We start from the raw sequence: 18,603 nt of genomic DNA on the forward strand, positions 1-18,603 counted from the left end.
ATAGATTTCCAGTTAAGAAAAATGCATATTATGGAATCAAATGTACTTGGGTTCTAAAATTAACCATTGCTAACACTCAAAGACCCAAAAAGCTTTGGGTACCTAAAACTTGAGATTTCTTTTGCAGGGATCAAAGAAGAGAAAGAACAAATGGTACTTGGACAGCGGATGCTTGAGACATATGACAGGCAATTGCTCTTAGCTTTCAAGCTTTACTAAGACTGAAAATGGTGAAGAAGTATCTTTTAGAGATAATTCAAAATAATAAAAAATTATTGGTATTGGTAATATTGATAAAGATTCCCCTACCTTTATTGAAAATGTATGTTTAGTTGAAATTTTGAAACACAACTTGCTTAGTATTAGTTAGTTGTGCAATAAAGGCTATAAAGTTATTTTCAATAAAATAAAATGTGTCATTGAGAAAGCATGTGATGACAAAGTTTTGTTTGTTAGAAAATGATGTGTTAATGTATATACTATTGATATAAAATGTGCATCATCTCATAATAAATGTTTTTCAGCATTACAGGATGATAGTTGGTTATGGCATAAAAGACTAGGTCATGTAAATATGGATTTGATTTAAAATTTCTAAAAATGATTTGGTTAAAGTATGTCCAAAGATTGGTTTTCAAAAAGATAGGGTTTGTGAAGCTTGTCAATTTGGAAAGCAAATCAAAATTTCTTTCAAAAATAAAAATCATGTCTTTGCTTCAAAACCATTTCAATTTCTTTACATGAATTTATTTTGACCTTCTAAATATGCAAGTCTAAGTAGGAAGTATTCTGCATTTGTGATTGATGATGATTTTTCTAGATACACTTGGATATTGTTCTTAACTAGTAAGGATAATGCCTTTGATACTTTCAAAATTTTCTATAAAAAAGTTCAAAATGAAAACGGATATGTCATTTCTTGTATTAGAAGTGATTATGGTAGAGAATATGAAAATCATGATTTTGAAAATTTTTGCAATAACTTTGGCATTAAACATCAATTTTTATCACTAAGAACTCTACAACAAAATAGAGCAGTTGAAAGAAAGAATAGTCTATTCAAGAAATGACTAGAAGCATGTGGAATGAAAATTTTTTATCAAAATATTTTTAGCCCGAACTTGTCAACACCGTTTGTTATGTTTTAAATCATATGTTGATTAGATCTTATCTTAACAAAACTCCCTATGAGCTTTAGTAAAGGTAGAAAACCTAACATTGGCTATTTCAAAATTTTTAGATGCAAATGTTTTATATTGAATGCAAAAGACAATCTTAGTAAATTTGATCCAAAATATGATCTTGGTATCTTTCTTGGGTATTCAAATACAAGTAAAGCTTATAGAGTGTATAATAAAAGAACCTTGGTTGTAGAGGAGTCCATGCATGTTACATTTGATGAATCTAACTATTTTCTACAGAGAAAGATGTTGATAATGATGATACAAGTGAAGAATTACGAAAAGATGATTCTTTAAAAGACAAGTAAGATAATTAACAAGGAGAAAAATTAGAGGAGCAACAAGAAGAACAAGCTAAGCAAGATAAGAATGAAGGTAATTCTCAAACACTCCCCAAGAAATGAAGGTATATTTCTTCTCACTCTAAAAACTTAATCTTAGGTGATCTTTCATGAGGTGTAACTAGTAGGTCATCACTTAGAAATACTTATGAACATTCTGCATTCATCTCAAATTAAACCAAAATCATTTTTCAATCATTTTTCGATATTAAGAATGATGAATCCTAAATTATGGCCATGCCGGAAGAGTTAAATCAGTTTAAGAGAAATAATATGTGGAAATTGATTCCTAAACTAGAACATTAATCTGTAATAGGCACCAAATGGGAATTTAATAATAAAATGGATGAATCTGGTGCAGTTGTAAGAAATAAAGATGGACTAGTGGCTAAAGTATACAACCAGAAAGAAAGAATTGATTTTGATGAAACATTCACTCTTACACCCAATTTAGAATCGATTGGAATGCTCTTGGCATTTTCATGCTGTAAAGATTTTGTTTTATATCAAATGTATATTAAAAGTATTTTTTTTTATGATTATATTACAGAACAAATTTATATAAAACAATCCCCTCGTTTTGAAAATTAAAAATATCCAAATCATGTTTATAAGTTGTCTAAAGCTTTGTAAAGTTTAAAGCAATCCCCTAAAGCGTGGTATGAAAGGCTTAATAGATTTATTTTGGAACATTGTTTTTCAATAAAAAAAAAGCTGGTACTACACTTTTTATTCAACATAAAAATAAAGATATACTCATTGTTCAAATTTATGTTGATGACATTATCTTTGGTTCTACTAATTGGTCTTTGCATAAGGAATTTTCATCTTATATGAACAAAAAATTTGAGATGAAGATGGTGGAAGAATTGAAGTATTTCCTTGGACTACAAATAAAACAAAACAAAGAAGGAATCTTAATTAATCAAGCCAAATTTTTGAGAGATTTACTAAAAAGATTTGGATTTAAAAATGGAAAGGCTAAAAGCACTCTAATGAGCTCAACAATCAAGATTGACAAGGTTGAAAAAATGTTAAAAAGTTGATGTCAAAACTTATCGAGGTATGATTAGATCTTTACTTTACTTGACTGCTATTAGGCTTGACATCATGTTTAGTGTATGTTTAGATGCAAGATTTCCATCATGTCTTAAAAAATCTCATTTTATTGCCGTTACAAGAATTTTTCGTTATTTGAGTGGGAAAATTGATCTAGGTCTTTTGTATCCTAGAGGGACTCACATAGATTGAACATGTTATTTAGATGGCGACTTTGCTGGATATAAAGTTGATAGGAAGAGTATTTGTGGACATGTCACTTTTTAGGTCATTTATTTGTCTCTTGGTTCAGTAAGAAAAATAATTTGGTTGTTCTTTCAACCATCGAGGCCGAATATATTGCTACTGATAGTTGTTGTGCATAAGCCATATGAATCAAACAAAGCCTTAGAGAATACAAAATTAAACTTGATCATATACCTATTATGTGTGACAATATTAGTGCTATAAATTTGTCAAAAAATCTCATTCAACATTCTAGAAACAGACATATAGAGATTAGACATCATTTCTTAAGAGATCATGCTCAAAAAAGGGACGTAGTATTAGAATTCGTTTTAACCACAAAACAACTTGCAGATATCTTTACAAAACCCCTTAATGAGGATTAATTTATCAGAATTAGACATGAACTTAGCATGATGAAATTTTCACATTAGCATATCTTTGTATGATATCAAGTGTGTTATGTTTTCTATTATGTGACTATTGGCTTGAGTATGTGTTATTGTTGATTGGTTTTAAAATTTGTATGCTCATATATACAATCATGAATCACGCATTAAAAATGGTCTTTGAGATGTTTCAGGTTCATTAAATAACTTTAGAACGGAATAACTATTGGACAAAGATAAAAATAGATGTTCGAAATTATAGTTAAAATAAATGGATAGCTCTTTGAAAATAAATGGACAACCGTTTAAAAACAAATACTTAGGAAATTAAATTTGTTAATAAATGGTTAATCAATTAAAGATAACGGCTTACAGTTTAAAATCAGAAAAGATACAAGTGGTAGCGGTTAACTGATTTGCCTTAACGGATAACCGTTTTCGATATGAAATCTTTCTGGTCGATAACGGTTAACTGATACACGTAAATGGTGAATCGATTGTGTGTTAAAAGGTCTCTGACTTTGAACAATTAGTTGATTTTAGAAAACTGCTCACTGGTTTTTTTTATTAAAGAACTATTCCTAGGTTTTCTTCTCATTTGCATTAACCCTTCACCGTTTTCTCTCTAGATCCATGGCGTTTGAGCTTTCTTTCTCTAAAATACTTTATTTTCTTCAGTGTTTCCTGCAAAATTGAACCTCCACAATCATCATAAACCTCTTAAACCTCATTTTTTTATCATCAAAATAAGATTTGATAGCCAAAATAAAAAAATTCCCATAATTATGAACCGATTAGTCATCTCTCAAAATTGGCTGGATTCTCACCAGTTTTTGGCCAAATTGAACACCCACATTATTTTATATATCTTCAATCTTCACTTTAATTCGTTCAATTTCTGTCAAAACATCAAATTTCCCAAAACTCCTAAATTTAGTATAAAAGGTTGGTGTTGAGTCATCAAGAATGGGAAAGAGAAAAAAAAACAAATGGCAATGAGGAGTCCAATACATCCTAGAATAGTTCCTAAGTTTGATAGAACTCATTTTCCAAGCCTTCCCTTGGCTAGACAATTCTATTGTAGGTTTATGCCCCGACCGGTAATTTCCTCCTGGTATGTCGATATGGATGGTTTTGATGAACTTTCTATATGTGGTAAAAGTGTTAAAAGATTGTTAGAAATAGTTGGTTGGAAGAATGCTTTGAGCATTGAGGATAATGTATATCCTAATCTTATCAGAGCATTTTATTCGAACATGAAGATCTCCGCCTCTAGACAAGATAGGATTCTTAATAATATGGGTGGTGTTCCTATATAGTTTGATATGAAGGATCTTAACAGGATTCTAGGAACTGAGGACGAGGGATTAGAGGTGCATAACTTTAGGAAGGAACTTATGTTCAACCATTTTCTTCTTGTTAATGTAGTTAGGAATATTTGTAGGTATAATGACCTTTTCGATGATATTTGCCATCTTCCCTTCCATTCCTAACTCTTACCCTTATAGGTTGACTACTTCACAGCATCCTTCAGCATGTAATTACTCTTAAGCAAGGACATGTTGATGAGGTTACTGGTCTAGATGTTGGGTTATTAGATTGTATCATCTGTCATCGATCGGTTAACCTTCAATAGGTGATTATGAGACATGTTGCTTCCTTATGATATTATTATTACTACGATCCTACAACATTTCAAAGTACCCCTTTGTGAGCTGGTTTATAAGAAGTCTAAGAAGCTAGAGGAAGAGGCCATTACTGCATTAAGATTTCATAGGATAAATGGGAATAGGTTAAGACCACCTCTATTAAGAACTAGGATACCCTAGTAACCCCTGAGGATGATAGAGTCCTCAATGAAGTTTACTCAACCGATTAGTTACCAAATTTTAGACTATAAGCTAGACCTCAAGTACCTCATTGAGCGGCAACAGCATAGGCTGAAGAGCCAGAGGAACTAAAAGGACATGACATGGACATAGATAAGCATCTAGTTCCTAAGGAGCCTCCAGTTTCCAAGGGAGCTTTATAGCAACTGATTGGTGAGGTTTGATCACTTTCCAAGCAACAATAGCTTTGGTCTTAGTTTTAAGGATGGCAAAAAGCGGGCTTGGGCTTTATTTACTTTTTTAAAAAAATTAAATTATTGTCAATTTGAAATAAATTAATGATTAATAAGTTAATATAATCATAAATAAATTAAAGAAAATGAATATTTCAAAGTAAAATAATAAATAAAGCAAATAAAAGCTTATAAATTTAATTTTCTTTAATATCGGATTCTCTAATTCAAACATTCTCTTAATTAATTAATGCATAAGAGAGAGTTTAGTACCATAGAATTAACTTTTTTGAATCATCATTGATTTATAAATTAAGAATTTCATTTTCTTTTCTATTTTTAAGTTACATTTCGATTTTAATTATATTATTATAATTTATAAAAAAAATTAAAATAGTGGGGCCTAGGCTTTTTTTCTTGAGCCCTTACCCAGGCCCTCATGTGTGAGGGTCATGCCAGAGCCTGCGGACCTGGGCCAGGCCAGCCTGAGCTTTTTGCCCACCTTACTCAGTTTGTTATTGATTAGCAACAGCAGCTTTTGGATGGTCAACAATGAATTCTTTCTACTCTCTGTGTTCCACCTCGTAGCTCTCCATCAAACCCATCGCAATAGATTTCTTTACTTTTTGTCGCTTTATTTTTCGCACAAACATTTATCATTTCATGTTATGTTAACTTTATGTTACATCTTTTTTATGAGATTGGATGTTGGTTTTTCTGATGATGATTTGATATTTAATTACATGATTGTTAAGTGTGATGATTTGCTATTTGATAGATCTATGATGATTTTTATGATTAGATCCTGAAATGTTGGTTTCTGTACTTTGATGATTTGGGCGCATTGTTGCTAAAAGTTTTTTTTAGGTGACGCTTATTGATAGGAGAGGTTTATCCACAATTTCAACTCGGACAACATGGGTAAAAATGTGGTTTTTCATTGCATTTCTTTTCATTTAACACTAAATTTTCTTTTTGATGATGAAGGAGGAGAATAATATATGTGAACTTGTTATATTGGTACCTTTTAAAACTTGTAAAATACTTAGGGGGAGCTAATATTTTTTTTTTAAATTATTCACACTATAAATACATGTAAGGTTTGTCATCATCAAAAAGGGAAAATTGTTGACATAAATATTTTTATGAAATTGATTTTGATGATAACAAACTAGATAAAAAGTGATAGAGTCTTTAAATTGATTAGATTTCTTAGGCCGCATAATGTTCTAGACAAGATTAAAGTTTTAGAAACAAATAGAAAACTGTTAAGTTTAAAACGGCCAACCTGATAACATACGGTTCAGTTAATGGTAGCCTCTAAAAATTAACGGTTAAACGATTATGACAAGATGGTTGGCCAATAAATTCTAAAAATTAATTTGTCTAAAAATGAGAGATCGTTATTCACAAATGGCAAGCTAACTTCAAACAAATGAGCGTTTGGGATTAAACGGCAAACCGTTACGCGAAAACGACAAGCCAACTTCAATCAGTGAACTCTCTAAAATTAAACGGTAGACAGACAATTTCAAATGGTGATTCAACAATTCAAATTTTAGCACAACGATTACTTGGCACGAGTCATAATGATATATCTTTTTAGGTTAACGACGATCCAATAATTTTTAGAAAATTAACAACGACTAGTTTTCTTCTTTATATATAAAAGGCTCCATCAAATACAATTTATAAGTGTGTTCAACGATTATCATCAAGCTTATCATTGCTTATCCAATCTATTCTGAGCTAAAATTTGTTTATTCCCTTATCAAATTATACTTTGGCCTTTCATTTGTAACCACGTACATTGTGTGAGGCATAATCTATGTACTCTTTAAAATTGAGTGATTATAAGTGTGGGAAACACTTTGGGAAAAGGGTGAGAGATCATCTCAAATTTTAAAGGTTTTTATTGACATCGTGGAAGTCAATTGTAAGCATCTTGAAGCCTTGGGTTGTAAAGGCTTGGATACTGGAATCCTTAAACTCAGTTAGCTTGGAGTCGTGAACATGGGTAAAGTTTACCGAATTACGTAAAAATATCGTGTTTACTCTTTCTTCCTTATTTCTTTAAATTTATTTGTTATTGTATATTTTATTTGCTTAATTTAAAAAAAAAACTCAATTCACCCTCTCTTGGGTTGCTTAACTAGAATTTCAGTTGCATAAGGATCAAATCACATAACCTAGTTTCTCTACACCCCATAAGCACAAGTTGAAGCTGCCGTCACTACCAAACTCCAAAAAGAAAACTCCAAATACGCAATTCACCAATCACGCCATTGTCTATTGCAAAACCAAACAGACAAATTCCACCACCATTGTTCACTGTACCAAGTTGTCAGCCTCTACATTGATCACGCCAGTCGCCACCATGCGCAGTAGATCTATGGTTGTGCCAAGCTATTAAGTCAACACTGCTTTGATCAGGTTGTTAACTTAGTCTTGAGCACTAATTTTTTGTTTATTTGTGGAGTTGTTGGTTTGTTAAGTTCATAATGTTTTTGGTGTACTAATTTTGGATGTTGCTAATTTGCTTTGGTTAGAATTTGCTTGTTGGTTGCTTATTTCTTTTGGTTAAAATTACTTGTTGGGTTGTTAATTAATTTTGGTTCAAAGCTTTAAACGGTTTATTGACAATTTGTAAAGAGTTTGATACTGCATTGTAATAGAACTCATTTAATTTCTCTAACAAAACAAACTATAAGAGCACCCAAATTAGATCCAATCTGAATTCAACTTGAGTTTTTGATCTCCTTCGATATGATTTGAATGAATAAGATTGAATTGTAAGTTTAGATTGTATTCGGATGATTTTTTTAATCAACTTGATTAACCAAAATTCAATCTGATTGATCCGAACCATTTGTCCACCCTTAATCTATACCATGATTATTTATTTAACCAACCATCATAACAAGTAGTAAGAATATCAGGTACGATGAAGGTTTTATTACAAAACTATCATTGAAAATATACATTTAATGACGGGTATTAACAAAAGTCGTCATGAAAACTAGTAAAAATATTACATAAAATGACTGTGTTATTAAATAACCATTGTTAAAAATAAATATTGGGAAATTATCATTCGTATACCTTAAATTTGTGCTTTTATAAAAAATACTACAACACTTTAAGGGTGTATCAATCGTCCACCTTAAATTGACAAAAATTATCTGCCGACCACTAAACCGTTAGCTGTCGTTTGAAAGTTAACAGAACTATAGTGAATTTATGATTTTACCCTTGAAAATTATCATTTGTATACCCTTAAAATCTCTTGTTATCATTTATATACCCTTAAATTATCACTTGTGTCATATGAAAAGACCATATTACCCCTCTGAAGTCATCATATTTAAATGGCAACTAACGGTTTGGTGAATGGCAGATACATTTTGTCAATTTAGGGTGGACGACTGATATACCCTGAAAGTGTTGTAGTAAATTTGATAACGGAGTCAACTAAGGGTATACAATTGATAATTTCCCATAAATATTTGATGACAGTTATTAACAAAAGCCATCATAAAAAATCAAAGAAAAAGAGTAACAAATGACTGTTATTTAAATAACTGATATTAAATATATCTTTTTAATGACGGTTTTATGACATTCTCATTATTAAGAACATATATGACTACTACAAATTATGAAGATTTAGTAAACTAACCTTTATTAAAAATAAATGTCTAATGATGGTTAATGAACTGTCATTAAGTGTGTACTCCTTTTAATGACATTGACTAAGATGACAGTTTTAAAACCGTCATCTTATGTTATTTAAAATCGTTATTGTTGACCGATTATGTAGTAGTGAGATTGGAGTTCTTGACTATCAATTGTTAAAAGTCCCTAAGTTAAAGTGTGATTGGGTTCAAAATAGTTATGGCAAGAAGGTTGAACGTGGTTTCATCTTAGTAGACCTATACCGATTAGGATACAAATCTAATCTATTTTTATTGGCTTCTCAAGCCAAACAATTATTTTGTATATATGATTAGATTATATATAAAAAAAAAAAAAAGTGGTTTATTGAATGTTATATGCCTACTAGAGGCAACCCAACCAAATAAATGAAGTTGAGGTCAATAATACAATAGAATATCCTCCATTTACTAGAAAATTACCAACTAATTGATCTATTATATTCTGCTAAAGGCAACCTAGCGATCTATACACGTAATAGCAAAGAGGAAATTTGGCTTGCAAATGGATTTATACTTGTTGCAGTTTATTGTATTTGTTTGGTTATAAATTGATATGAAATTAAATTATATATATTGGCTTTTATTCTTGCAAGAGATTGATTATTATAAAAGTAGAAATGTTAGTGAGGGTTGGAGTGCAAACTGATGATTTTACCTTTTGTAAACATGCATTCTCCAACACTATATCCATGAGCTTGGAAGCAATGAAACCTCCAACCACTTTTTTGCCTTTATAGCTGGACACGTAATAGCCTTCTAGTCTTGTGGTCCTATTACTTCTTTAGTGGTATCAAAAGGACAACTAACATGACATTTTCTCATTACTTGACTAAAGAATCTTTATTCTTATTGGGTCCTAGTCCTTAACCAACCAAAAGAAGATATTTTCGTTCTCTTTCATGATAGCATGCACTGTTCACATGCTAGCCCTAACCATTAAAATCTAGTTTCGGATAATACCTTTGATATTGTATATTTTACTAAAACTGCCCTTTTTTTAAAGATCTTACCTCTAATCTCTCTTTGAACTATCTTGATGCCCAGTCAAACAAAGTGACTTCCCCTTATTGACTTTTCATGTCATATGTCACTAAGTTATTAACCTACGATAGCATCTAGATTTCTCCCAAACAAATAATAATAATAATTGCTATTGATATTATTATTATTATTATTATTATTATTATTATTATTATTATTATTATTATTATTATTAGTAATAACAATTATCCTAATGATAATAATAGTTGTAACAATAATAATAAAATTAATAATAATGGTAATAATAACAATTAAAAGTGCAGCACTTTAGGAATGTGCTCTAGAGATAAACTTTTTTTCCCTAAAAAGGTTATTTAATTTTTGAATATTTTATTTATACAATTATATTTTTTAATATTTGTACCCAGCGGGATAGCATTTTAAAATATGTCCTAATCATCATAGTCGATCTGACCTCCAGCTTCCCGCCAAAACAAAGTCCTTGCCCCGCTCACTTCTCCCGCCAAAAATGAAACAGAGCTCTGTTCCTTCCCATATTCTTTCCCGCCAGGTGAAATCTTTCTGACTGTGTGTGTCTCTCTGTGTGGTACTGAACCCAGCAATCCCTGGCCGAAGAACGAAAGCTGAGCTCCAAGAAACATACAGCGACGGCCAATGATCTTCATCCAACAGTGAGGATGTTCACTCGCAGCAAATCCCCAAATGAACCTCCACGGCTACCGCTACGGCCGAGCCCGCTTCGATTTTTTTCCTCTACCGTTTTCCGAGAAACGCAGAAGAACAGTTCTGAATCAAGATTCCTCCAATAATGTCGACGGTGGTGATAACTTGTCTTGCTTTTTAATCAAAGATCTACGCACAAAATGTGTTTTCCCAAATGGGCTCTCGTACAATTCTTGTTTTGAGCCTAAAAAGTTTGAAGAGGGTTCGGTTGAAGAATCTGCTCAATCGACACCGCCGGATATTGACCTTTTTGTTGACACCAAAGAGGCGGAGGAAAATGGAAACCCTAATGTGGGATTTGTTCCGGAGAAGCAATCAAATAAAATAGATCAGAAGAACTCTAGGATCAAATCAGTAAGAGCCTGACATTTTATATTATTTTTTTCATAATGATTATTATTCATTTGGCATAGAATGATATGATCTGTTCTGTGTTTGTTCAAGGTATGTAGTTTCTTAGGCCATGCTTTCGAGTTAAGCTTTTTAAAGCACCAGGTTCATTCAGTTATAGAAGATTGCTTCCCTATCTGATGGATATCTCCGAAGAAAATTCTTGTAATTTCTATGCTTCTCTACATTTTATATTTTTAAATTTTTGTAACTATTTGTTTGCACATATTATATTTGACTGAAAGATTCATAAACTATCTTTTAGCCAGTGTTTATAGGTGGTCAAAAAATGGTTCTGGGAGAAAATGCACTTTTAACTTCTCATGGTCATGGAAATTTGATAAATAAATCAACGACAGAAATTGGTCCCGCCAAAAGTAATAATCTTGGTTCTGGTAATCAATCGAATTCAACTCCCGTTGGGTGCATTAAGGAACCTTGCAAGGTTCAGCAATTTTCTCATGCCTTGATTTCAATGGTTGATGAGTGGCCAAAGCCAATTCTGAAAGGAGGAATTCAGAAATTCACCTTCAAGTATAATTCTGTCTTAGTTAGTTCTTGTGACACAAAGTTGATGGATACTGGGAAAACGGAAAATATTGGTGTTGGTAATCCTGAAAATATGAACAATTTGATTTGCAGCAAGTCCTTCGTCCTGGAGGAGAAGTGCAATACTGGTAAAGATAATAAGGATGGAAAATGTTTTGATGACGCAAGCAGTCTGAAATTGAAGATGTTTATAAATTTGATGTAGCGGGTTCTTCTGAAGTTAGCATTGTAAATGATGCAAATTCAAACTTGTCTGATGGAGAGCTGAATGAGACCTTAAGCAATGCAGAGCAAAAAGATGATCAGAATATAGAGGTTCTGGACCAGATTGACAACTCAAATAAAGACTATCCCCTAAGGACACCACCAGATAGTGACATGATTAGCAACCCTGAAGTGGCTGAAAATGGTGGTAATAAAAAATGTATGCATAATGAGGATGGTATTCCTGGGAAGACTTTAATTGGAAGTAGCCATAGAAGCAATATCTCTGCTAATGACAAAACAACTGGCTCCAGCCCAAGGAGCAGACTGGAAAGATGCTTTTATCCTTTTAAATTTTAAGATCTTATAGCTTATTTGAAGAAAGAAGTATTATTTCGGCTCGCTATTTTCATGCAGGTTATATCAATTAAGCAATATGCTTTTGCTTTCATTATAGGCTGAGAATATGTAATTCTCAGTGTTATTATACCATCATGTATGCTAAATTGTTCTTGTTATGTTGATAGGTTATCAATTGACTCTCACGGTTGAAATAATTCAGAATGCAGTGAGTTCTAGAAGGACACTTCCATTTTTGAAAGATGTTGCAGAAGCTAGTTCCCATAAGTCCTGTTTTATTTCTTATGATTGGGGCTGTATGCTAGGAAGCTAATGTTTTCATGTAATTATATTTCAGGTGCTTCTAGAAAGGACCATGTTCTAAAACATGGGAAAAAATTAGAAGCAAACCCTCCTGCACCACCTCTTGTTTCTGATTATCAAGAAAGACCACTTGGAAATCCTAAAGGGAATGATTACCATGCTGAGCATCACACTGGTCATTATAATGCTTTGCCAATCTCAGCAGCAGATGCTTCTTGAAATGATCAAGAAACAAATTCAAAACAATTAAAAGATGTTAATAAATCTCCTGATCCACTTATAAGCAGCAGGAGCAGGATGTTCATTTTGAACAGGATATATCAGATACAGCTAGGAAGTTGGAGAGTGGCCCTGAAATTATGGATATAAATCATGAAATTATTCTGTTGGGCACACAATTATGTCCTCATTCTACTTCTGGATCTTTTTTGAGAAAAAATGATAAACAGGCATTGTCACCTCCATCATCTTCGAGTATCTAAGAGAATTGCAGTAGTCCAGCAATAGAAGTTAGCAATGATGCAAAGCCAATTGAAGCAGATAGCTTGCATCAGAAATTATCCCTCCATGCAACTTCTTTTTGTTTGAATATTTCTGCTCCTGTTTTTAAGAAAGGGATTCTTAAAAGAAATCCTTGAGGATTTCAAGGGCTCTGCACTTGCTTGAACTGTTTCTTCCTTCTGTCTGCATGCAGAAAAGGCATTTGAGTTTTCAAGAAATCAGATGCAAGATGGCGGACAAGTGTCTTCAGATTTGATTAAGGAACTACCATGTATACGGAATATGTTGGAGAAATCTCCTTTCAGCACCAATGGTCATGCTCTTATCAGTGCCTGTCAGGTTAGCACTCTATAAACACCGGATGCAATTTTCTTTTGTAACTTTTCTGTCTATGATAGCGGGCTACTTTCAATTATTTGCAGTGATTGCTTGATGGTTGGTACTCTAGCAATTGCATCAATCTTGTAATGCTCATATAAGTAATTTAGCTGTTTTTAAGAAATTTTGCCGTATTTAGTACAAACTCATCAAAATTCTTCTGTTTCCAACACATCCTATTAGAATGGTGTGCTCTGGATTCTTTGATGATGGTAGACACAAAACATAGGTAGACTTAGGTTTCTCCACTAATCTATCCTACAAACGGGCCCACATTTGAGGTAGCTTAGTTAGATAACAAGGAAGGTCACACGTTCATATCCAGGAGTACTTCAATACCACAAACATCATAAGTTCGAAAAATAAAAAGGTCATCATAAATTCTGTTTTATAATATTTAGATACTAAATTGATAATTCATATATTAACACATGCATTTACTACAGAACCTTCAACTTTAGTCCATGAAAACATGCAATTGAATATCAAAAGAGCTCTACCTTATGAAATTCAGACTAAGGTCTGTGATCATTCACTTAATGAGACTTTATTAATCGTGATTTGATCATTCACTTGATGTCTAATATCATTACACAGTAATCTTGTTCCAAGCTCTTGAATCTCGCTTTGGATGCCGAATGTAGCATTTTAATCTGCATTTGCTGAAAATTATCGTTGTTTAATTTGGACCTAGATCTGTCAGAAATTTTTCTGATTGGAAAATTTGGCATGACGGGTTCTTGAAATTTCTTATTTGAAGTTCATATGTTTTCGAATCAGGTAAAAGAAGTTTTTCAAAAAGCATCTAAACCAGAGGCAGCGGCACGAATCCGCCTTAGCAAAATGAATTTTAATCTCAGCATTCATTGCAGGGTCACTGTAAGTTAAGCTTTAATTTTCTTCTAGCATTAATCTGTTCATTTTCAATATTCACTGTTTTCTTGTTAGGGTTAAACAATGTGGTACTTCTGGAAACGTGTAACAACAGCATTCTTCTTGTTTTTCTTTTAGTGCACTCAGGGACAAGGGTGAGATTTGCCAATGACGTTGAAGAAAAAGTGATTGCAAAGTCAGACTTGCCAAGATAATATTCTTGAGTAGGGGAGACCAAGAGAAAAGTGATGATGAAAAGAGAGCCATGATGGAAACATGGTGAAAATTCAATATTTTGGAGGCATGTTCTATGCACACTCAATGTGTTTGGCTTCAAACACAGATCTTTGTTTCACAGTTGACTTGTGGAACATGCAGATAAGGAATTTGCTCATAGCTTCGCTCATTCTTGCATATATACATACTCGGTTCCAATGTTATTGGAATGGTTGGACACTTGAGTATGAGATCTTGTTTGAGTTATGCAAACCATTGCATTTGTGACAGGAAAACATATACTCAAATTTCTAGAGGAAAATTCTTGACATTCATATGTACCATATATTATCAATTGTTACCTATTGTTTTTAGCTGATGTTTGAAAAATATAAAAGACAATAAAAAAATTTACTTTTATTTTAATTTTTTAGATCAGAAATTTTGTTAATGAAATGTAATAGTAATACAATACACAAAATGACAATAGGAAAAAATGACTATGCTTTTGCATCATTTCTTTTGTAATATCATATTGCTGCCTGAGGTCAGATTTTGATTACTGGAAGTGGAAAGTCATTTGTTGAATTAGAGAGAATGGTATGTTCTGTTCTGTCCATTCGGAGGAGGATGTTATGCTCCTGGTCAACAATGGAGGAGGACAAATAAGTACTTTCATTGAGTCTTTTTAATCTTTAATCAGTCAAACTTATGGAAGTTTTGACCGCTTAATTCTATTATTTCTTCAATATTGTATTAGTAAAGAGCTGGCATAAAATATAAGCTTTGATTCCAATTGCTGCATAGCTTTGCTTTTAAACTGAAAGAAAACTTTTATTCTATGCAATGAAATATACAAACACACAAAACCTCAAGTGATCAAACAAACGAAGTAACAAGAAAGAGAGAAACAAGAATGAGATTTATTACAAAACAAAGAATACTGCTCAAAGCCAACCACAGAGTCCCAGTCATCAACTTCAGCTAGTGTTGTCTGCACTCAGAAGGAAAGCCTTGTGGGAATCGTTTTAAATCAGTGCAATAGTTATAAATCATGAAATATTTCTGAACCCATCTGAGTCTTCTTCTGCTTGTGGCATCAAGCTCGTCCCTAGCCTGCCATTGACGCTGAGCATCCGAAACTGAGGAGCTTGATGACCATTTAGAGCCACAGTTGTTACAGGGAATGGCTCTGAAGTTACGGTAATATGCTGTGAAAGGAGCCTTAGTCCAGTCAGTTTTCACCAACCCTCCTCTTGTAGCCCAGTCATCAGCATTCCAAAGACTTGAGTAAATCTTCATTGGTTGGTTTTTAGGGAAGGGAACTCCAAGAGATTCAGCATTTTTGAACACTCTAATGGGAATGTTATCTACCAAGAAGCTGAAACACAACACGAGCAAATTAGATTGGATCACGTGTACCATGTGTTAAAATTAGTAGCAAACGAGCTAGTGTAAGAGATACTATTTAACCCAAAAGCTTAAGTTGATAAATAAAAATTAGGACTTAAATAAGCCGAAGGACAGGAACCTAAAAGTGAGCGACCCAACAATAGTATTAAAAGACAATTCTTAACAAGAAGAAGAAAACGAACTTACATGACGTGTTGGGGCTTCCAGATGACGGAGTAAGTGTGGAAGTTTCTTGTGGGATCAAACCAGAGATAGAATTGTTGCTCCCGGTTGCCTTTACCCTGAGCGAATATATTTGTGTGAAGAATGTAAGGCTGACCGCTCACATTTCCCAAGAACTCAAAATCAATCTCATCATGAGTCGGCCCTTGCGAAGACAGCTGCAGCATCATCAGCGAAAAGAATATGAATGATCAATATGAAGCAAATTAAATTTAGAGAATTAAAGAGGTGATAATGTGTGAAAGCATACATAGTAGGCAGTGACAGTGCCAGCAGAGTCACCAGCAACAAGCTTGAGCTGCATATCAATTCTGCCAAATAAGTAGTCTCTCTTGGACTGAAAACCAGAGCCAGAAACTCTGTCTAGAGACAGAGAAAGAAGTTGGCCGCCATTGAAAATCTTAGCTCTCTTATCACCCCATGTTAAATCAAAGTCTTGATAGAAGCTACCCACAGCTGATGAGGCAACAACCATCAAAACACTCACCAATAACAACAACCCATTACAAGAATAATGATAACCCATAGTTCTTAATTTGCTGTATGAGTTATAACACAACAAGAGAGAGAAGCTGTTTGTTTGAAAACCTTGTGACAATGGGGTTTCGAAAGAGGCTATATATATACACACACATATGATGATACGAGAATGGAGCTAGGTTAAGAGGGTGGGTAACGCGTGAGTAATAACTGGAGGAGCCAAACCCAAAGCTGTTGCCAGCTTAGCACACCATCAAAGCTGGAGCCTTTTGTTTGTTTTTGGCCATGCACCGCACTGCTAATACCATGGATCTTTCGTTCTTATCTCTCTTTTTCTGTGCTTTTTTTTTTTTTTACTGTGTAAGATTTTGTATAAAATTTTATTTTTAAAAATTATTTATTGCATTATTGGTTACGGAGAAAGACGCTTACAATTTTTTTAAGTTGCTATTTGAGCATTAGCAAAAGGCTGTTTTAATTTTATTTTTTAAATATTTATTTGTTTACCTATATAATAAATAGAAGAGTAAAAAAAATAAATCATCTCTTAAAAAGCTCTTCAAATAAAAATAAGTTTATATTACTTCAATCAAATTTTTTTCACCAAAATAATAGTAATTATACCACTTTTTTCTCTTCAAATAATGATGAGATAGAAAACAATATAATAGTGAATTAAAAACTCTAAAAGATTCTCCAAATAAGATTTTTCAAATGATATAATGCGCGTCACTCTTCCATAATAAAGAGAAAAAGACAATCTCATTTAAAAAATCACATTCGAATGATTTTTTTTGAACCTTTATTACTTATATAACTCTGTAAATGAGTAGTAAAATCTCATTTGAAAAGTTTTTAGCGATGCTCTTATATTTCTATGTTACAACGGAAAAAATAATATTTTTAAATTTTTTTACTATTGGGATTATACAATCTGGCATGTATTTATCAAAATATAAAATTAATTCTACAAGTTAAAATGTTACATTTTCTTTCAACAGGAAGATTTCAATATTTAATTAATAACGTAAGCGGCGTATTAGATCTAATAGTCATTCTTCCCAATTGATTTGAAAGAATTAGACTGAAAAAATTTTATTTAATTCGCTATCCAAATTCGAATTCGAATTCCTAACAATAGAATAAAAACATTGATTTTGAGATTTATCTATCCGTTTTGAAAATATTTCTACATATTAAAAGAAGGAAAAAAAAATAAAAACACTTTGACAATGATATTGATGGCCATGCATTCCAAGAATGAATGTAAACGTGGGGTCCAATTCCCATGATTGCAAAGAAAGAAGGGGTGGTGGATGCCAACTGGGAGTGGTATGGAGAGAATAAAGGGGCTTTAAGTGTTTTTTGAGAATAAGGACCACCAATTATGTTCCACCTATCCACTAGGTTTTTCCCACGTGGATGGGTGATATCTGAATCATCGTCTTTCTTGGGCTTGGCCACCATATTCACCTCTCTCTCTCTCTCTCTCTATTTATACATATATAAAAACTTTTTTTTATTAAAGATATTTTTTATTTTATTAAAGTGAAAATCTTAGCAAAATATAAAAAATAAAAATTTTAGGGTTCAGGCGTTCAGCCACGTTGCCATGATAATATGATACCGTGTTTTTTGTCTTTTTGTGATCCAACCAATTCATCACAATAACTGTATAAGTAAATGCAACGGCACCATATGTTTACTTAAGTTATTAACATTGCAATCCCTCTAATTTTCTAAAATATTAGAAAAAAACATAATTATTATTATTTTACTTTCTCAGCCCCGTAATAAGCATCCTTCTCTCTCCTTGTCACACAACCCATGAGTAATCTTTATATTTTCATTTTTTTTAACTTCTTTCTTAATTTTTTATCTTATTTCTTTTAGTAAATATTCTTATTTATTGGCTAAGTTGTTAAATAATATGAAGAATGAAGAAGTATGAAATTTTCAAAGGATTTTTATTATTATTATTGGGTAATTATAATGCATGATTCAGTACACATGCAA

At 32.5% G+C, this 18,603-nt stretch overlaps 2 protein-coding genes across 3 annotated transcripts; one reads left to right on the top strand and one right to left on the bottom strand.

Annotated features, from left to right (window-relative positions):
• The first annotated feature begins 11,005 nt into the window (after nucleotides 1–11,005).
• On the top strand, nucleotides 11,006–12,203 carry LOC112095429. Of its 2 annotated transcripts, none has more exons than XR_002905389.1 (3): nucleotides 11,006–11,052; nucleotides 11,143–11,253; nucleotides 11,354–11,524. XR_002905389.1 is itself a non-coding variant. In XM_024184257.1 (3 exons), the coding sequence occupies exons 2-3, from the start codon at nucleotides 11,229–11,231 to the stop codon at nucleotides 11,840–11,842; spliced, it is 510 nt and encodes a 169-aa protein (XP_024040025.1). In that variant the 5' UTR covers nucleotides 11,006–11,052; nucleotides 11,143–11,228; the 3' UTR covers nucleotides 11,843–12,203. The 2 variants fall into 2 exon arrangements, 1 of the variants encoding a protein (XP_024040025.1); XM_024184257.1 differs by having other exon boundaries at nucleotides 11,358–12,203.
• Nucleotides 12,204–15,284: 3,081 nt separating this feature from the next.
• LOC18031716 (xyloglucan endotransglucosylase/hydrolase 2) lies at nucleotides 15,285–16,863 on the bottom strand. Its single transcript, XM_006420979.2, has 3 exons — nucleotides 16,358–16,863; nucleotides 16,072–16,265; nucleotides 15,285–15,853 (listed from the first exon to the last, which is right to left on the bottom strand). Exons 1-3 carry the CDS (start codon nucleotides 16,631–16,633, stop codon nucleotides 15,457–15,459), a joined length of 867 nt encoding a protein of 288 aa, XP_006421042.1. The 5' UTR covers nucleotides 16,634–16,863; the 3' UTR covers nucleotides 15,285–15,456.
• Nucleotides 16,864–18,603: the final 1,740 nt, after the last annotated feature.

Source organism: Citrus clementina, unplaced genomic scaffold, assembly GCF_000493195.1.
Source record: "Citrus clementina cultivar Clemenules unplaced genomic scaffold, Citrus_clementina_v1.0 scaffold_9, whole genome shotgun sequence".
Lineage (NCBI taxonomy): Eukaryota > Viridiplantae > Streptophyta > Magnoliopsida > Sapindales > Rutaceae > Citrus > Citrus x clementina.